The 20002-nt window shown below is 53.7% G+C and overlaps 2 protein-coding genes across 4 annotated transcripts in view; one reads left to right on the top strand and one right to left on the bottom strand.

The window, feature by feature from the left end:
• Nucleotides 1–876: 876 nt before the first annotated feature.
• On the top strand, nt 877–10814 carry EPHB6 (EPH receptor B6). 3 transcript variants are annotated; one of them, XM_032761989.2, is made up of 19 exons: nt 877–1007; nt 1834–1947; nt 2573–2652; nt 2946–3146; nt 3449–3513; nt 3785–4559; nt 5288–5443; nt 5777–6133; nt 6298–6422; nt 6726–6888; nt 7327–7441; nt 7717–7769; nt 7961–8080; nt 8212–8459; nt 8706–8879; nt 9536–9685; nt 9933–10126; nt 10249–10404; nt 10516–10814. In XM_032761989.2, exons 4-19 carry the CDS (start codon nt 3047–3049, stop codon nt 10622–10624), a joined length of 3060 nt encoding a protein of 1019 aa, XP_032617880.1. In that variant the 5' UTR covers nt 877–1007; nt 1834–1947; nt 2573–2652; nt 2946–3046; the 3' UTR covers nt 10625–10814. The 3 variants fall into 3 exon arrangements, with proteins under 3 accessions (XP_032617880.1, XP_032617881.1, XP_032617882.1); XM_032761990.2 differs by having other exon boundaries at nt 8709–8879; XM_032761991.2 differs by lacking the exons at nt 877–1007; nt 1834–1947; nt 2573–2652; nt 2946–3146; nt 3449–3513 and adding an exon at nt 3576–3652.
• Nucleotides 10815–10927: 113 nt separating this feature from the next.
• The window catches only part of TRPV6 (transient receptor potential cation channel subfamily V member 6), a 21321-nt gene continuing 12246 nt past the window's right edge, over nt 10928–20002 (bottom strand). The window contains exons 2-15 of the mRNA XM_032761993.2: nt 17788–17885; nt 17510–17632; nt 17001–17138; nt 16596–16694; nt 16266–16441; nt 15614–15760; nt 15324–15536; nt 14934–15020; nt 14758–14834; nt 14345–14510; nt 13927–13993; nt 13297–13565; nt 12096–12202; nt 10928–11714 (exon numbers count right to left, since the gene is read on the bottom strand). Of these exons, the coding sequence (XP_032617884.1) occupies nt 11432–11714; nt 12096–12202; nt 13297–13565; nt 13927–13993; nt 14345–14510; nt 14758–14834; nt 14934–15020; nt 15324–15536; nt 15614–15760; nt 16266–16441; nt 16596–16694; nt 17001–17138; nt 17510–17632; nt 17788–17885 (2050 nt within the window). The 3' untranslated portion in view covers nt 10928–11431. The remainder of the gene's footprint in view (nt 11715–12095; nt 12203–13296; nt 13566–13926; nt 13994–14344; nt 14511–14757; nt 14835–14933; nt 15021–15323; nt 15537–15613; nt 15761–16265; nt 16442–16595; nt 16695–17000; nt 17139–17509; nt 17633–17787; nt 17886–20002) is intronic.

The following is a 20002-nucleotide window of genomic DNA, read 5'->3' on the forward strand; positions in this document are numbered from 1 at the left end:
GTCTAGTTGTAAGCTTGAGAAGACACAGGGCTTACTGTTTCTTCTTTGTACAGATTACAGAATCCATCCATGTTCTGAGTGAAAGAAAGAGACTGTTTTAAAGAATAACTTCTGGGCAAGTGGTAAAATAGCCTTCATTGTTTAAAAACCTGCTGCTGGCATTTTCTTTCCCTGATAACAGTATTTCTAAGGACTCTGTGACTCTAGTTTGCTTCAGTGTGTCAAGCACATCTCCAAATTAAGCCATTGAGAGTTTGGGGGGATGCACTTACAACATGAATTACTTTAGGATATTTATTAAACAGCCATTGGTGATGGTGCCAAGGTTACAGAATTTAATAGCTATGCCTGCTTTTTACTTCATGATCTCCCCGTTCCTCTCCAAAGCATTTATTTCATCTGTGAAGGATCCTAGTAGCATTTCAGACATTTTTGCAAAGAACATTACTTAAGAGCAATTTTCCATATGGAAATGCTCCTTACTTGTCTCCATAGGCTGTAAATTGAACTCTCTATTTCACAAATAGGGTTAAAGATGTATAAAAGGTGAGTTTCAGGGGCTAGTTGGCAGGTGCCCACTCTACATCAGCCCACACATATGTAGAAATGGTGTCTTTCCGTGATAACTTCATGGAGAGCACAGCCTGCAGTACCAGAAAAAAATTAGCAGGAATCAAATTATGATTTTCATATTTGTCACAAAGTTTCATAGTTTGATTTTTGTTTTATGATAGTTTTCAACAATCCCAAGGCCATATATATCCAGGAAAAACAAATCACAACTTCTCTTCTAATTGGCTTTTTTTTTTTTTCCTCTCAGTTCCATGTCTTTTGAGCAATCTGGGCAACATGTCTCTTTTCTTTCTTCACAGAAATAAAGGGATTATAGTCCACCCAATTCACAGACTTCTGAGACTCAGACACGAGGAGAGATAGAGAACCACCAATCTCTAGATCAACAAGCAAAGGAGGTGCCCAGCCTGTTTGTCTTCATTGTGACACTGGAGGTAGCTATTCCTTCTGTTCATTTGCTCATGAGCTTAATGGTGTGCCTTCTGAAGGCACAAGAAGGTTTTATATACGAGATAGCTTACTACATAGTTCTGAGAAGGCATTAAGAGGGTATGAACACTGTTTTGATTAACTTTACTAAGTAGTTATTATCCTATAGTCTTAAAGAAAATTTTAATGATTTAGTTGAAAGAATAATACACATGCAAGAGTTTAAGAATGCAAAAATTTAAACGGATACAATTAATGAGAATCCAATGAAAGTAAGTCTCCCTTGCACTGGGTCTCAGTCCACTTCCTTTGCCTTTTTCACAGGTTTTGGGTGCGCTTCCATAGATATCCTTCCATACATATGTATGTGTATATATCCTTCTTAACAAAGGGGAGCTTACTTTACACTGTTCTCCTTTGTCCCACTTTCACTTGGAAATGATTTTCATATTAGTGCATAAACAGTTGCCCATATTTCTAAGGATGTACCATAATTTTTAACCGTCTTCCAATTGATGGACAGTTAGTTTACAGCCTTTTCTCTTATAAACAATTTGCAATTAATGTCTTTGTTCAAACATCTGTGCAAACCCATACAAATATACAGTACCTGAAGGAAACATTCTTACAATGTAGCTGCTGGAAAGGTATTACCCAATTGTCCTCCCAAGAGAATATTCCAATTTGGACTCAAGCAGAGTATGTACAAGAGAACCTATTTCCCATACCTTCTCCAACATGGTAAAAATGGTGTCTTAGGCAACTGTGGCTGCCATAACAAAGTGCAATAGACCTAGTAGCTTATACACAATGGAAATATCTTTCTCACAGTCTGGATGCTGGGAAGTCCAAGATCAGGGTGCCGGCATGGTCAGTTCCTGGCGAAGCCTCTCTTCTAGGTTTCAGACTGCCCTCTTTGTTGTGTCCTCGAATGGCAGAAAAAGGGTGAGAAAGCCCTTTGGGGTCTCTTTCATCTGGGCACTAATCTCATGATCAGTGAGGGCTCCACCCTCATGACCTAATTTCCTCCCAAAGGCCCCACCTCCTAATACCATCACCTTGGGAGTTAGGATTTCAACATATGAATGGTGGGGGTGGGAGGCACAAATATTCCTTCTATAACAAATGGCCTGTTGCTGTGGTTTTAACATGGTTTCCTTTCAATGTGAGCAAACGAGAAGCATCTTTTCATATGTAAAAGCCATAGGGTTATTCTTCTGTAAGCTCTAGGAAAACATGCACCCCTTGGGGCATGAGGATCTTTGTTCACAAAGTGTATGCCAGACCTCCATAGCTCTGCCCCCTCCCTGCACTGTCTCATTTATCAGACCGAATCTTCATGCCTGTGTTCTTTCTGCATTTATTCTGGTCCCTTCCCTCCCATCATACCCCACAGCCATCTTCCTGTGTCCCTCCCGCTTCACTGCTTCACTGCCCCTCTGAAATTTCTAGAGCATCCAGGACCATCCGGGGTGGGGCGGTGTTGTGAGGATTCAATTCATGTGTCCGTAGGATGCAGCAGCTTCTTAACCAGCTGCCTTTAATGAAAATCTTCTAACTTCCAATACAGGGTGGCTGTTGGAGGAAGGGAGGAGAGTAAATAAAGAGAAAGAACTGGAATAACCTCTTGCAGAAGAAAAAAAAAAAAGGGTAAGATTGACCCAGAAACACCCTCTGCCCCACTTCTAGGAGTGAGAGCTGTGAGAAATGAACACAGCGACAGGGCCACACAGGGAGTAAGCATGAACACTCCAAGATGGTCAAATGTGCACAGGCTCAGGAGAGGCAGTAGGCAACCTGGCTTCTGTCCCATGGTGGGTGCTGGGGCGATTTGAGAGCTATAGGAGGAGACACAGACACGGGGTCAGCTTTTGGAGCCTGGGCTGTATATGAAGAAACACTTTCTTCCCACCTGCCTCTTCTGGTCTTGTGTGTCTCCTCAGGAAGCAAGCTTAGCTGTACACCCTGAGTCTTGCAAAAGCTGCAGCCCCACCCAGGAGCAGGGTGGTGGCTGGGGCGATGGTGGACGCCCTGAAGATGTCCCATGGCTACTGAAGGGGCTGCCCAGTTAGGGAACAGACTGGCGGGCATGGTGTGTAGCTTATGGGTGCTGCTCCTGGTGTCTTCAGTTCTGGCTCTGGAAGGTAAGAGGGAGGGGAGACAGGAGAACCCTGACCTGCCATAGAGACCCAGTGCAAGGGGGAAGTGGGAAAGATTTAGAAAAGGTAGATAAGAGTGAGACATCAATCAAGGGAAAGGCATGGTGAGGATAATGAAGACCCACATCAGATTTGTCAGAGAAAGGACCCTGACAGACAGCTGTGCTCCTGCTGGTAAAGACATGGGCCCAGGGGGGGCATTCTTTTGTTCCCGGTGGGAATAGAGTAGGGGCAGGCAGTGCTGGCTGGAGGCTTGGCCACTGTGTGCCCCTCTTATTTCTGGGCAGAGGTATTGCTGGACACCACTGGAGAGACATCTGAGATTGGCTGGCTCACCTACCCACCAGGGGGGGTGAGTGCCACTCTGATTCTGAACCTGAATCCCTTGTCCCTGCCCCTCCCTGTTCCCTGGAGAGTGGAATTCATGAAGGAAACCCTGGGTGAGGATTATGGGAAAAGGATCCCTCCCTCTAGAGCACCAAGATTTCAAGGTATCCTCTATCTGCTTTGCTTGTCATTAATTTTAAGTCTCAGTGGAAGAGATAACGTCCCCTTCCCTTTACCCTCTACCTCGCCTTGCTTAAGCCTGGAGCCCCTAAAGCTTCTCCTGGCCCTTCCTGCAGTGGGACGAGGTGAGTGTTCTGGACGACCAGCGACGCCTGACTCGGACCTTTGAGGCATGTCATGTGGCAGGGGCCCCTCCAGGCACCGGGCAGGACAATTGGCTGCAGACACACTTTGTGGAGCGGCGCGGGGCCCAGAGGGCGCACATTCGCCTCCACTTCTCTGTGCGGGCATGCTCCAGCCTGGGCGTGAGCGGCGGCACCTGCCGGGAGACCTTCACCCTTTACTACCGTCAGGCTGAGGAGCCCGACAGCCCTGACAGCGTTTCCTCCTGGCACCTCAAACGCTGGACCAAGGTGGACACAATTGCAGCAGACGAGAGCTTTCCCTCCTCCTCCTCCTCCTCTTCCTCCTCTGCAGCGTGGGCTGTGGGACCCCACGGGGCTGGGCAGCGGGCTGGACTGCAACTGAACGTCAAAGAGCGGAGCTTTGGGCCTCTCACCCAACGCGGCTTCTACGTGGCCTTCCAGGACACGGGAGCCTGCCTGGCCCTGGTTGCTGTCAGGCTCTTCTCCTACACCTGCCCCGCCGTGCTCCGATCCTTTGCCTCCTTTCCAGAGACGCAGGCCAGTGGGGCTGGGGGGGCCTCCCTGGTGGCAGCTGTGGGCACCTGTGTGGCTCATGCAGAGCCAGAGGAGGATGGAGTAGGGGGCCAGGCGGGAGGCAGCCCCCCTAGGCTGCACTGCAACGGGGAGGGCAAGTGGATGGTAGCTGTCGGGGGCTGCCGCTGCCAGCCTGGATTCCAACCAGCACGAGGAGACAAGGCCTGCCAAGGTGAGAGCCCACTCGTCTTGTGCTTGCCTGACACCTCCCACCCACCCCCAGCCTTTGGGCTCCTCTTCTGAACACCCCAAAATTCATTTTATCTGCAAAAGGTCAGGAATAAGCCATCTTAGGAAAGGACCCCAATTTTCCCTAATTTTATTTCTTAAAGCACTCAAACTTGCTATCACCCATTCATCTGAAATTTCTGGAATCTTCTGGAGTCTTTCACAGCAATTGCCTTCTCCTAAGTCTTCAGGCCTGAGAAGTGATGGAGACCAAAAGGAGTTTAGCTCCAGCTCCAGGGTTACTATGGAATAGAGTCCTTTGGTTCCCATTCACCCTTTTGTTGGGAGGGTCCCTGCCTTGCTGGGCCAGGTGACAGGGACGCAAGTAGAGGAAGGCAGTGGATGGCAGCTAGGGAGAATGACTGCAGCAGCAGGCCTCCGCAGAGGGAGCTTATGCAATAAGCCGGGAACACCCACATCTGGCACTGGGCCTGTCTATAGCCCCCACCGCACCTCACTTTCTCCATCCATGGAAATGCAATTCTGTCCCAGCAATTGGCAGAAGAAATCTCTGCCTGAGGGAAGAGAGGGTGGGGTTCAGTCTTGGAAGAAAAGGAGAACCAGCTCTGGGGAAGAGAAGGCTGCGAGGATACCTACCTGCTGTGTGTTGGGAGCTCAGGGTGGGTGGACAGAGCGAGTGTGACGCCCCCACTCTCCTCTCTGCCTCCTCAGCCTGCCCACGGGGGCTCTATAAGGCCTCTGCTGGGAATGCTCCCTGCTCACCATGCCCTGCCCGCAGCCACGCTCCCAACCCAGCAGCCCCCGTTTGCCCCTGCCTGGAGGGCTTCTTCCGGGCCAGTTCCGACCCACCAGAGGCCCCCTGCACTGGTGAGTTCCTCACCCAGCCCTGCAATGGGAAAGAGACTGGGAGAGGGGCCAGAAGTGGGGGGAGCAGGCAACACTGGGGGCTCTTTGCGTTTGGAGTGACTTGTTTTTCCCCTATTTTCTTGGCTTCCTCCCCTCCCTGTCCCCACCCCCTTCTCTCCCTGACCCATCCTTCCCTGGGCCCACATCCTGCCTCTCTGGCATGGGTCCCACCCCATGCTCTTCTGTCTCCTCCTCTATGGGCCACCCACCCTCCCCTGGCTCCTTCCTTCCTCAATCACCCCCACGACTCCTGCCCTCTTGGCCCTTGGACTGCCATATCCTCCGGCCCCCCAGGTCCTCCATCGGCTCCCCAGGAGCTTTGGTTTGAGGTGCAAGGCTCAGCACTCATGCTACACTGGCGCCTGCCTCGGGAGCTGGGGGGTCGAGGAGACCTGCTCTTCAATGTCGTGTGCAAGGAGTGTGAGGGCCGCCAGGAGCCTGCCAGCGGTGGTGGGGGCACTTGTCGCCGCTGCAGGGATGAGGTCCACTTCGACCCTCGCCAGAGAGGCCTGACTGAGAGCCGAGTGTTAGTGGGGGGACTCCGGGCACATGTACCCTACATCTTAGAGGTGCAGGCTGTCAATGGGGTGTCTGAGCTCAGCCCTGACCCTCCTCAGGCTGCAGCCATCAATGTCAGCACCAGCCATGAAGGTGAGCCCTTCTCCTTGGCCTTCAGGGTCCCCTGCCTCCGCTCCTTTGCGCCCCCTTCCCTACTCCTGATCTCCAGCCTGGTCCACCCCTGCCACCCTCCCCTCAAGGCTGACCCTGCTCCCAGGGACTCCTAGCCCCGTAATAATTTTCCTTTTGCGCTCTAGTGCCCTCTGCTGTCCCTGTGGTGCACCAGGTGAGCCGGGCATCCAACAGCATTACGGTGTCCTGGCCGCAGCCCGACCAGACCAATGGGAACATCCTGGACTATCAGCTCCGCTACTATGACCAGGTGCGCAGGAGGAGGGGGTGGGGGTCCGCAGCAGGGCTGGCAGGAGCTCACGGTCCCCACAGTGGGGCCCAGAGGTGCCCAGGTGTGCAGGAGGAATGAGGAGTCTGCAACAGGGCTGGCAGGAGCTCACAGTCCCCACAGTGGGGGCCAGAGGCTGAATGAGCAAGGAGAGGTGCCCAGAAGCCTGCAGCACTGGGCATGTGTCTGAGAGCCCTGTCAACCAGGGAGGGTGGCTGGGGGCCTTAGGGGCAGAAGCAGGGGCAAGAGGGGGCCAAGCAGGGAGTGAGTGGCTGTCACCCCCAGGCAGAAGACGAATCCCACTCCTTCACCCTGACCAGCGAGACCAACACTGCCACCGTGACACAGCTGAGCCCTGGCCACATCTATGGTTTCCAGGTGCGGGCCCGGACTGCTGCCGGCCACGGCCCCTACGGGGGCAAAGTCTATTTCCAGACGCTTCCTCAAGGTGAGCGGGGGTCAGGGGCCAGATGGGCAGGTGAAGGCCCAAATGGGTAGTGAGGAGAGGCCCAGGGACTGTCCGGCCTTGAACCCTGGCCCAGTGCTTTCCAACCAGAAGTTCTGTGGGAAAGGAGAGTGCCTTTTGCTCAGCAGCTGACCTAGGGGCTACTCGGGGAGATGGGGGGTTGTAGGGTATGTATGCATGTTGAGTGTGATGTGGGAGGGCTGTGGGCATGTGTGTGTGTGTGTTGTGTGTCCCTGTGTGTGGCTGTGGGAGGGCCGTGGGCGTGTGTGTGTGTTGTGTGTCCCTGTGCATGGATGTGGGAGGTTTGCAGCATGCGCGTGCGTGTTGTGTGTGCCTGTGGTGTGTGTGGGTGCCTGGGCACATGAACAAGCACCTGTGAGAGACCTGGCCCACCTGTGACCCTGTCGGCTGGTCCCCCAGGGGAGCTGTCCTCCCAGCTTCCGGAGAGACTCTCCTTGGTGATCGGCTCCATCCTGGGGGCTTTGGCCTTCCTCCTGCTGGCAGCCATCACCGTGCTGGCGGTTGTCTTCCAGCGGTGAGTCCCCACCCCTGCCCAACTCTGCCCAGCACCATTAACTCCACAGCCAAACCTCAAGTCCTGCCAAGTCTGGAGCCCGCTGCAGAAACCTCACACTGGCACTCCTCCCGTCAGCCAGCCCCTGCCCTGGGCCCCACGTGGAGGTGGGCAGGAGGGCCAGGCTGGCGTCCCCCCTCCACAGACCGACTAAAGAGCAGTCTGCGAGGGTGACAAGGGGGCAGCAAGGGGATGGAGATGGGAGCGTCATCCCCTGTCACTGTTTTGTTCCTCAGGAAGCGGCGTGGGACTGGCTACACAGAGCAGCTGCAGCAATACAGCAGCCCAGGTGGGGGTGAGGAGAGGAAATGGGTGGGGCTGGGGAACACATGGGTGGGGCACATGGCAGGCAAGGCTGGATCCCCTCAAGATTGAGGGCGCTCCTTGGCACAATCTTCTGGAAGTAAGTGGGCATGTCTGGGGTGCGCGGGCAGCCCTGCCTTTCACAACACGCTCATAACATACTCCACACCCCTCCAGGACTCGGGGTGAAGTATTACATCGACCCCTCCACCTACGAGGACCCCTGCCAGGCCATCCGAGAACTTGCCCGGGAGGTTGATCCTGCTTATATCAAGATTGAGGAGGTCATTGGGACAGGTACAGCAGAGGCAAGGCAGGGATCAGAGCGACGGGGCTCCCTTGTGGCCTCCCCTGGCCAGAGTCCCATCCAAACACAGCAGGACGCTGTGAGCCTTGATCCCCACTCCAACCTACACCTATTCTCCCAGGCTCTTTCGGAGAAGTGCGCCGGGGCCGCCTGCAGCCGCGGGGACGGAGGGAGCAGACTGTGGCCATCCAGGCCCTGTGGGCCGGGGGCGCCGAAAGCCTGCAGATGACCTTCCTGGGCCGGGCCGCGGTGCTGGGTCAGTTCCAGCACCCCAACATCCTGCGGCTGGAGGGCGTGGTCACCAAGAGCAGACCCCTCATGGTGCTGACGGAGTTCATGGAGCTTGGCCCCCTGGACAGCTTCCTCAGGGTCAGTCCAGCCTGGGTGAAGGAGGAGGGTCCTTGGGTCCAGGAAAGCTTCCAGGAGACAGGGTCCTGTGTCTTTGCTTCTTACCACCCCACCTCGCATGGCCTCTGTCCTTCCTTCCCAGCCATCTTCTGATTCCACACCCTCCCCCTCTCATGCTGGTGTCTGCTGTGCAGTATGTTGAGGTCTCCCCCTGTCTCCGATCACTGACCTCTGCCCCCTGCCCCTGCCCCTGCCCCTGCCCCTCAGCAGCGGGAGGGCCAGTTCAGCAGCCTGCAGCTGGTGGCCATGCAGCGGGGAGTGGCTGCTGCCATGCAGTACCTGTCCAGCTTTGCCTTCGTCCATCGCTCGCTGTCTGCCCACAGCGTGCTGGTGAATAGCCACTTGGTGTGCAAGGTGGCCCGTCTTGGCCACAGTCCTCAGGTGAGAGCACAGCCTTGGGGGCACAGCCTGGGGCCTTGTGGCATGGCCCAGCAGGTGCTGGGGTGGGGGGTGAACTGGAATCTGGGGTAGGTACCTCAGCTGGGATGTCATAGTCCCTAAAAGGAGGGAGGCTGTCCTGTGTGATGGGGAGATGAAAGCCTAGGCGAGGGGGTTTGAGGGATTTCAGGGATCAAGACAAAGAAAGGGGATGAAGGAGGGGAGGAGACCTGCAACCTCTAGAACCACCTCCTGCCCTTCCCCCATTGTGGGGATTACACAGACTCCAGAGTCAGCACAGCTGGGTACAAATTCTTAACACTCTGCTCTCCAGCTCTGTGACCTTGGACAAGTTCACTTTCTCTAAGCTTCACCTTCTGCTTCTGTGAAATGGAGATAATATCATCCACCTTGGAGGGTTGTTATGAGGATTAAATGAGATGCTTGATGTAAAACCCTTGACATATCTGAGCACATAGTAGTTGCTCAATAAACGTGACTATTCCTTCGGCTTCTGTGAAATGGAGATGATATCATCCACCTTAGAGGGTTGTTATGCCTGATGTAAAACCCTCGACATATCTGAGCACATAGTAGTTGCTCAATGAACGTGACTATTACTATGATTATTACTATTTGCTTTTGACTTTACCCCTCAGGGCCCAAGTTGTTTGCTTCGTTGGGCAGCCCCAGAGGTCATCGCACATGGAAAGCATACAACATCCAGTGATGTCTGGAGCTTTGGGATACTCATGTGGGAAGTGATGAGTTATGGAGAACGGCCTTACTGGGACATGAGTGAGCAGGAGGTGAGCACCGACCTAGACACTGCTGATTTCCCACCCTGATCCCTCCCAGGTTGGAACATTCTAGGACCTCCATTCTCTACTCCATTTGTATTCTAAGATCTCATGGCTCTTGGATTACCACATCTTCGAGTTCCTTCTCCACTCCAACCTCATGCTCCACCAGATTCCAGCCCACCCTCTTACCCAACAAAGTACTCCCCTCTACTAACAAAACTTCCCATCGTCATAGTCTTTCTCTGACCCCCAGGTACTAAATGCAATAGAGCAGGAGTTCCGGCTGCCCCCGCCTCCAGGCTGTCCTCCTGGATTACATCTACTTATGTTGGACACTTGGCAGAAGGACCGTGCCCGGCGGCCTTATTTTGACCAGCTGGTGGCTGCATTCGACAAGATGATCCGCAAGCCAGATACCCTGCAGGCTGGCGGGGACCCAGGGGAAAGGTCTGGAGCTTGGGGCTAGAGCCTGGGAAAGCCAGGGAGGGTAGATGCAAACCTAAAGAAAACTGAGGAGAGGGTCTAAGATGAAGAGGAGACCTTGACCCTGCTTGCCCCTCCCCTCTTAGGCCTTCCCAGGCCCTTCTGACCCCTGTGGCCCTGGACTTTCCTTGTCTGGACTCACCCCAGGCCTGGCTTTCAGCCATTGGACTGGAGTGCTACCAGGACAACTTCTCCAAGTTTGGCCTCTGTACCTTCAGTGATGTGGCTCAGCTCAGCCTGGAGTAAGCAGGGAGTGGTGGGGTGGGGGCGAATGCTCCGGGCCCCTGGCTGGGGGCTCGTATGGGGGATCTCGGAGAAGCTGGCCCAGATTTGATCCCCTCCCTCCCCATCAGAGACCTGCCTGCCCTGGGCATCACCCTGGCTGGCCACCAGAAGAAGCTGCTGCACCACATCCAGCTCCTTCAGCAACACCTGAGGCAGCAGGGCTCAGTGGAAGTCTGAGAATGACGATGCCCGTGACTCAGCCCTGGACACTGGTCCGAGAAGGGACATGTGGGACGTGAGCCGGGCTCCAACAGCCTCTGAGAGAGATGCCCCACACCAAACCCGACCCTCCCGATGGCTGCATTCCCCGGTCCTCCTCCTCTCCACCAGCCCCCTCCTCATTAAAGGGAAAGAAGGGAATTTGCAAGTTCGGTGTGGTGAGGCCTCAGTCTGCAAGGAAGGGTGAGGGAGGCCTCGATGTGGGAGCAGAGGGGTGGGGCCGGCAGGTGGCACCGCAGAGATGCAGAAGGGCAGCTGGGCAGGGATCCGAAAACGACTTTATTGAAGATGGAGTTGGCAAGACCTAGCCCCACTTCCCACCCCCGGAGCCGCTCCTGTCTCCCTCACTCACACGCTTTCCACAAGCTCTGTGCTTCCCTGCATCTGCCCGGGTGCCCTGGGAAGGGCTCTCTCTCTCCCCACTTATAACTCTGGGGTGGAGACCGAGTGCCCAAGCAGGCTGGCCTGTTTTTACAGTGCTCTGACGTGCAGCGCTCGTGTCGGAAGGGGTGATGAGCAGGCCGCAGGAGAGCTCCTCACGCCCTGCCAGCCCTGCGCTTGGGCTGGGCTTCGTCTGCCCCAGAGCTGAAGGAGTAACGCAGGCCTGGAGCAGTGATTCTGCACGTACATTCCTTGGCATTCATGCTGCTACTCTTGCTCCCCTGGGGCCTGGGAGATGAGACCTCTGGGTGTTTGGTTTTTGTTTTGTCTGATGCTCCCAGGAAAATGAGAGCAAGTTCTGGGAAGCGCAATGAGAGCACGCAGTCAGATCTGGTATTCCCAGCTCTCCCCGTCCTCCAGACCCCTGTTGATTATCCCACGCAGGTCTCTCCTCAGGGTCCCTTGCCGAAGCCTCTCCCAGTTGGCACTGCTGCGGGAGGTACTTCGAGACACTGAGGGCGTAGGAAGGGACAGGTGGGGGCTGAAGGGACAGCCCAGCTCTAGTTTGTCCACTGAGTCTTTGTCCAAATCCTCAGAGCCCCGGGTGTGGAAGGCCTGTGCGTAGCGTTGGATCCGCTGCCGGTTGAGATCTTGCCTGTCTTCCACCCTGTGGAATGCAGGAGGACTTGAGACACAGCCAGGACTTGAAGAGCAGATCCAAGAAGGATGCTTGTCTCTTATCCCCTGGTCCTCCCATCCCGCCATTGCTGGCCTTTTCCCTTCTCTGCAGCCATGGTGGATGCTGCGGTCACTGGCCCCTTGGCGGCTAGGCCTCAGGAAGCAGCAGGCTCTGCCACAGGCTCCCTGGATGCTTTGAGAAGTCCGAGCTCCAAACGGCGCCCCTTCCTCACCAGCTCTATCAACAAGCATAGAGCCTAGGGAGCACACAGGGCTCCACAGGGACCCCAGGAGCAGGAAGCTGTCTGAGCAGAGGGACACCCTGCCAATGAGGCTTCTCAGGGGACACCTACCCCCGCATGTCACTCACCGCAGGAACCAGCGGTCCCCCAGGCCATATTCCCGTCCGCAGATCCCGGAGCGAGGCCACAGGCAGCGAGGCAGCTTCCGCTCCAGCATCACCGTGGTGGCCACGATCTGCATATGGGAACAAAAGGGGAAGTCAGAGATGAGGCTGGGTGCAGACAGAGGAAAGAGAACTGCAGACGGAGAAGAAGGCGAGAGGAGGAGAGGATGCAGGGCAAAGGTTAACAGGCTAGCAACGGCAAGGAAACTTGAGAGCTTGTGGTTTCCCCGGAGGTGATGAACAACACCCCTGGATCTGGGAGGTGGGGCAGCCTTTGTTGACCTGCTTCAGTGGGAGAGAGTTGATAGAGCTTGAGACCAACAATTCTTTACCCAATGACCTGACATCCATGACGCAGCCAGGCCAGAGGCAGGAGAAAGACAGGAGGTGGAAGCCCCATTCCCAGGAGCACAGGCACCAGAGAAAGCAAATAGAAAGGGCTTTTAAGGGCTCCCAGATATTTTGACCCTACAGACATAAAGGCCACTTATAAACATCCCACTTAGAATATCAATATATATTCCTGGAGAAAATACTTTTCTGAGCGAACCTTTTTTCCCAGCTTAGTTTTTCCACTCCGTTTTCTACACAGCATAGTTAAATGCCTTCCAGTTTGGGAAATTTCCATTATTTTGCTGAAATGACCTTTTTAGATCAATTATTTTCTAGGTGTTTTTTAAATGAGGATTTGATTCATCTCATGGTCTTCTTTCCCTATCTTGAAGATCTGGCTGAAGATAGCTTCTGCTACTATAGGAAGTTTGGGTGCCATTATTTTTTAACACATCCAGCTTTCCACATCAAATTTTGCAGACTTAAATATTATGAAGAAGACTTGATACTCCAGTTTTTATTTGGGAACAAAATGTACTGAGTGCAATTTTAGCCACCGTTAATTTTCTTTTGATTTATTTCTTGTTGATTCCTCTAGAAAACACTGAGCTTTTAACTGTTGAGAAAACTGTGAGGCATTCTTCTCAGCGATTCCAGTATTGCCTGGTTGAATTGCTAATCAGTGCTTCTGTACATTTTGCATGATTTTGCTTGCTTTGCCACAACTGTCCAAACATAAGTGGGGTCTAGATATCCTGCCTCTCAGCTTGGCAGGTTCCTTGATAGGAAGGGGATGACTTGCCCTAAACCTCCCTGCCACCAGGGGGCTCACCTGGGCCCTCCACAGCTCATCCCGCTCATGTGCCACTCGCCAGTGAGTGTCGCCCATCATGGCAATGAGGAGGTTGAGCATGAGCAGTGTGGCGATGATGGCAAAGGCAGCATAGGTGATGCTGTACATGAAGGGCAGGTCCACGTTGTAGTTGGCTGGGCCATCGATGATGGTAAGGAACAGCTCGAAGGTGCTGAACAGGGCCATGGGGTAGTCGTAGAAGTGGCCTAGCTCCTCGGGGTCCTCTGTCTGGAAGATGATATAGAAGGCTGCTCCACCCAAGGGGGTGAGGGTTACCATGGCAACCATGCAGACGGCCAGCCCACCCCGGGCTCTGCGTGCATGTCCAAATGGTCCCTTCATCTCAATATCCCCAGCTCTGCAGTGCTCCAGACTTTGGGTTTTTACGGTCCCTAGTTTTCTATGAGCCTCATCTTCTTGATCCTGAGAGCTACCTCTCCCTAACACTCCCGATTTTTCTCACCTCTGGAGGACGTCCCATCCTCTGATACCATAGTTCTCCTCTGATCTCTACATTACTCCTCCTCCCCAAGTTTAGCCAGAGCCAGTGCCCCCTAGATTTTCTCATCTCCTCCCTGCCGTGGCCCCTGGTCCTGGACAGATGATTACCTGAAGCAAAGCCCAGGATGACCACAGCCATCAGCCAGCAGAATCGCATCAGGTCACCAAAAATCATCTAGCGGGAGCAGGAGGCAGAGAACATCTGCACACATTCCCCAAGCAATTGCCCCATCCAGCCTCTAACAGGTCTAACCCCGACAAGTCTCACCGCTCCACCCTCTGGGACAGGGATTGGCTATCTATGGCCTGTGGACCAGATGTACCTGACCTGTTTTGATGTGGCCTTTGAACTGAAAAGGGTTTCTACATTTTTAAAGGATTGTTAAAAAAAAAAAAAAGAAAAACATGCAGTGAGGCCATGTGTGGCTTGCAGAACCTGCAATGTCTACTGTTCGGCCCTTTATGGGACCGTCTGCTGACTGTGGCTCTGGGGCCTTTCTCTAGGGAGCTTTGGGGGAGGACTGACCTTCTGAATCATGATGGTGAAGGGGCCTAGCATCTGGAATCCTCGGGCGAAGTACATGACGTTGCACCAGCCCAGCACGAGTGCAAAGGACATGGGTACCACCTCCCCGCTGGCACTGATCAGCCGCATCACCATGGTCACCAGCACCATGAAGGCATAGGTGATGCTGGGAGAGCAGGGAGGAGGGCAATGAAGGAAGGGCTGGGATGATCCTGGGGACCTGACAGCAAGAATGTCGCTGGGAAAGTACCCACACATGCAGATTCAGCCTCCCCACACTCAATGCACAGGGTCATACACACAGCACTAGAGAGGGGGCTCTGGAGCTAAGGTTCTTGAGAGGTCAGGAATCCAGGGAGTGGAACTGGAGCCCTGTTGAGGGAAGGGATGGGAGTGAGAGGAAGGAAACTTACATGAGGACATGGAATGGGCCCCCAAGGATGGTCTGTCCAAAGAAGCGAGTGACCCCCATTCTGAAGATGTCTGGAATCTGAAGAGAAGTCAGGGAGACACAAAGGTACTCAGATACCGGAACTTGGGCTGGATTCCTGGGGCAGACAGCCTCACTCAGAGTCCATCCACACCTCACCTCTACCAGCAGGATGATGATAGCCCCAATGACAGTCACCAGCTCCCCCACCAGCCGGATGTCGTCCTTAGGGGTCACGTAGGCTTCCTAATGGGGGAGGAGAACAGTCAAAATGCTCAGGGCTTTCAGGCCTCTGCCCTGCATTTCCATGGTGCCCAGGGTCACCAGCCTCAGCAGATTCTTTTTAATCTGTTAGGTTTGGCTCTTCTCAAACTCTGCTCTCACAGTAAGAGCATATGTATGTTTTTGTGGGCATGCACTTTGAGTTTGTACCCATATATTTGAGATTAGAGCAAGGGGAGAAATGGTGTGAGGAAGGAAAGGGACACCAGTCTCTGAGGACAGAGAGCCAAGTCCTGCCCTGCTCATCTGCTCCTACGAGGGTGTCACCTGAAGTAGCTTCTGCTGTAAGAGGGTGTTGTCCCGGGGGCTGGTGCGGTTATTGGTCCTGGGCTTGAGGGGGCGGTAGATGCAGCACATGGTGAAGCAGATGATGTACAGCAGATATATGGCACCCAGCATGCAGAAGTACGGCCGCCCGTACCGCTTCCACTTGAGGCTCACCAGCTCCTTCACCGGCGTCTGGTCTAGGATCTGGCGAGCCTACAACAGAAAGAGAAGAGGCGGCTCAGAGACCCTGACACCCCTCCCCAGCCACAGCCTGCTGTCATGAGCTGTACCTCCCGCTTCTTGGTGGTGATGATAAGTTCCAGCAGGGACTGCTCATCCCCCGAGGAGTCAATCTCTGTGAGGTCATAGAGAGTCGAGGTCAGTGGTCCATATGTCCACTGGGTGTGCTTCCGCTTCTGCATCAGGTGCTGGAACATCTAAGGAAAAGTGAAGATGACTCAGGAGCAGTAAGCAAAGGGGACTGTCACAGAGTGTGGATAAGATGCATGTGCAGGAGGACAGCGCCCCTGGAGAGGGTGGCTGCCCTTTCATTTTGATGACAGCCTTTAGAGGGCAGAAGAACCCACATTCACAGTGATATTCATAGGTTCCTCATCCTCTCCCATTACTCCCTGCAGAGCTTGGAAAGGGGAGACGAGAGGCTGGAGGGCCTTGCTCTGGGGGTTGAAAGGGAAGGTGGGCTGGGGCATTACAGGCAATCCCAGCATGGGATCCAGACTCTGTAACCCCCAATGCCTCAGGGGAAAAGGAGTGGGCAAGAAAGGGAACAGGTAACAAGAGTGAGAGGGGTTGACAAATTTCTGAGTTGAGAATGGGATCTAAGCACCAGGGGTTGTGTTCACTTCTGTTTCTCCCAGGGCCAGTGGGGTAGGTTGAGGGTCATTAGAAAGACACCTCTTTCTAATGGGGAGCGTCTCTCACCACAGTGTTACCCTCCACTCCAGCCAGCTTGAAGGGGGTGAGACCCTGGTGATTGGGCACAAGGTCCAGGGGCTGCAGGTGGTCCCCATGTCTGTCGTAGGACAGCAGCAGGTTGTACATCTGGCAGGCAAAGGTTTTGTTGGGCTGGAGGATGAGGATGTGTAACACTGTGTTTCCTGGGGAGGACACAGGGTATCATGTGGCCACTGGCCTAAAGTCCCTGATGTCCCCATCCCCACCCTAGGGGCTTCCTGAAGGTCCCAGCCCCTCTCCTCACCCTGCCCTCACTCCTTGCAGTATCCCAGCTCCCCTCCCCATCCCAGCTCTTACCCAGAGAGTCCTGGGCCCGGATGTCAGCTCCATGTTCAATGAGCAGCCGCACGATCTCCTCGCTGTTCACACAGGCAGCAAAGGACAAAGGGTGCTCCCCTGTGGACACAGAGAGATCTATGGTAGGAGAGTGCAGGATGGCAGGATGGGGTGGGCAGTCTCCCCCAAGTGACAGCCTTATCTTCCCCCACATCTCAGCTCAGGGCTTGAGGACACTTTTCCTGCAGAACCAGAGGAAGGGTTGTGGGGTAAATTGGCCTCTAGTCTAATTAAGCCCTAGAAGGATTGCTCCTCCCAGCTGCCCAACAGATACAGCTGAAGGCAGGATCCTCTGCCCGGCCCTGCCCTGCCTTGCCTTTCCCACCTTTCCAACTGCCCGTCCTCCAAGCCCAGCCCTGCTCTCACCAAAGTAGATGAGGTTGTGGGGACTACGGCGGAAGGCGGTGCCTGTGGCTCTGGCAGAGACACTGGCCCTGCGGGCGAGCAGGGCTCGCACCAGGTTCACGTTCTGGTTCACAACAGCGATGTGCAGTGCAGTCTGACCTGGCCCAGAGATAGCTGTCAGTCACGGGTCTGTCCCCAGGATCCTGCAGGGGTCCCTCCCATATGCACCCCTGGTCTCTTTCCCTCATGGGTAGCCTGGGATGGAGAACAGGGAGCCCTCGGGTGTTCAGGATTCCCAGGGGATCCAGCTGCTGCCCATCTCTTCCTCTTCTCTAGGCCCCTGGCATTTCAGGGGGCAGGCATTCTAGTGACGGGCAGTCAGGACTGACGCGGAAGGGAGGCAGAGAAGAGAAAGAAAGAGTAGGAGGCTCAGATCCCCTTTGTCTTTCCCAAATTATCCACCGCAGAGACTGACTTGAAATACCCAACCAGTCACTCCTGCTCTTCACCCCAGGCCCATGGGCCCTCACCCTCATAGAGCTCAGATGTCATGGGCTCAAAGACCAGCTCCGGGGCAGCCTCCATCAGCACCATGGCGGCCTCCAGGTTGTCATAGAGGGCTGCTATGTGTAGCGCTGTTTCCCCCATGGCTCCTGGCATTTACAGAGAGGTGGGTTATATGGCTTCCGTGGGACAGCAGATTGGAGACAATAGATTCAGAGGCCAATGGCACAAGGTCCTGGGCACTCCTGGGAGGCCCCATGTGTGGGGCTCGCCTAGGAGATCATGCTGCGTTTCTGCTTCTTACCTCTCTGGTGCACCTTGCAATCCTCATACTTGAGCAACTTGTTCAGGGCCTGGACATCATTCTCTTTGGCAGCTAGAAGGAGAGGAGACTCCCAGATCCTACAAAGGAATGGAATAGGAAAGCTGGAAACAGTGAGCATACCTAGTTGTGGAGGGAGAGGCCCTGGCTTGACTCCATTATGTGTGTGCCTCAGCAGATGATGTGTGTGCCCCAGCAGATGATGTGTGTGCCTCAGCAGATGATGTGTGTGCCTCAGCAGATGTGTGTGCCCCAGCAGATGTGTGTGCCTCAGCAGATGTGTGTGCCTCAGCAGCAGGAGCCTCGGGGTCTTCAATCAAGGCAGGTGGGGCCATTGATGTCTTTCCTCTTTACAGTCAGTAAATACAAATCAACTTTTTGCCCATTTAGCATGTGTTTTGAGATTGTCCGTGACTGGTTTCCTTCCCCCCAACCCCCGGCCCCCCACCGGGTCCTGGGACCAGAACGTATCATGTGTGAATGTATTATCAGTGCATTTCAGGTATGGAGGGGAGGAGTTCTATTTAGACATGTGCTTACCTGCTAACCAGTTTACCCCTGGAGTGGCCCTGTTTGACCCTCACCAGGTGCCCTGAGATTGCCCTCCAGGATAAGCCTTGTTTTGCATGGACCAAGGGGTGCAAGGAATTCCTGTCTCATATTTGTGGAGGGAATCATATGCAGAGGCTAGCAGGATTTCTCCTGTTGCACCATCCTCTGCCTACTCAACCTTCTCAGCAGAACCCTTTGATCCTGGCGCTTCCCTCCCAACAATAGCATCTTCAGGGCTTAACACAAAAGAACAAGCCTGGCTCCAGGCTTTCCTTCCTCATAGGTGTTCATTCATTCATTCATTCATTCATTCATTCATTCATTATCTCTGTCTCTGCCCTTCTGCCTCTCATCTTTCTTCTCACATCATCTCAACAGCCTTCCTTCTTAAAGTGGACCCCTGGATCAGCAGCAGCACATGAGTCCTTATAAGAAATGGAAATGCTCAGGCGGACCTTCCACCTAGCGAATCCAAATCTGCAGTTTAAGAAGATTTCCAGCTGATTCCTGGGCATATGAAAGTTTGAGAAGCATTGCCTGAGTGGTCCTTGCATGCAAAAACTGGTGGCAATAAATCAGAGACAAGCTCAGGGGTCTCAGTTTCCAAACAGCTCACATTAAAGTTTGCGAAGCAGTGTTCATCATTTTCAGACCAGCTGTCTAGAGGGCTTTAGGTGCTACTTTGTTTCGGCTACTGGCCCCTAAGACATAAACTATGGCCAACAATGATAGATGCAGAGAAAAAAGAGAATCCAGTCTAGAGGATTCATTCATTGAATTTCATGTGCATCTGAATGTTCCCATTCTGCCTTCTTCTGACCCTTCTTGGATTTACCCAATTTGGGATTCATGGATCTGTTTATTTCGCTGAGTCAGATTAGTCTCTCCTTATTATCCACTTCTCGCTTGTTTTAGGCAAAATTATCTTCTCTGACTCCCCAGATCATCTCTTTATTCTTTTTTTTTTTTTTTTTTTTGCACACAAAACAATAAACATTTTCTAAAAGTACATACTAACAAAAAGATGCATATCAAACATATTAGGAAGGTTGCACATGGGAAGACAGGGAATAGAAATGGGGGGTGGGAATTAAAGAAAATAAATGAGAGAGGGACTTATTATGGATCAATGATAATAACTCAATCCTCTATTTGACAAAGAAGAAGGAGAAGGAAGAGGAAGAAAAAGAAAGTGGGATAAAGGATCAGAAAGGGAGGAAAATAGAAAAAATTAGAGTATGACTCCAGACCTATTTTGTTGTCGCTTGGTTCGTTGGTTGGTTTGACAGTTGTATTTTTCATATGTTTCACCATGTTGGCCAGGCTGGTCTCGAGCTCCTAGCCTCAAGTGATCAACCCGCCTCAGCCTCCCAGAGTACTGGGACTACAGGCGTAAGCCACCACGTCCAGCCCCCACATTGCTTCTGGCCTCTGTGGTAGACCTCCCAGACGGGGCGGCCGGGCAGAGGCGCTCCCCACATCCCAGACGGGGCGGCCAGGCAGAGGTGCTCCTCACTTCCCAGACGGGGCGGCCCGCAGAGGCGCTCCTCACTTCCCAGACGGGGCGGCCGGGCAGAGGCGCTCCTCACTTCCCAGATGGGGCGGCCGGGCAGAGGCGCTCCTCACTTCCCAGATGGGGCGGCCG

The sequence above is a fragment of the Hylobates moloch genome, unplaced genomic scaffold (assembly GCF_009828535.3).
Source record: "Hylobates moloch isolate HMO894 unplaced genomic scaffold, HMol_V3 SCAFFOLD_1, whole genome shotgun sequence".
Lineage (NCBI taxonomy): Eukaryota > Metazoa > Chordata > Mammalia > Primates > Hylobatidae > Hylobates > Hylobates moloch.

Bases quoted from the DNA above. Each gene is read 5' to 3' on its own strand.
- EPHB6 (XM_032761989.2), top strand. From the start codon at position 3,047: ATGGCTACTGAAGGGGCTGCCCAGTTAGGGAACAGACTGGCGGGCATG. The intron at 3,147-3,448 runs GTAAGAGGGAGG...ATTTCTGGGCAG, and splicing joins TTCAGTTCTGGCTCTGGAAG to AGGTATTGCTGGACACCACT. The intron at 5,444-5,776 runs GTGAGTTCCTCA...CCGGCCCCCCAG, and splicing joins ACCAGAGGCCCCCTGCACTG to GTCCTCCATCGGCTCCCCAG.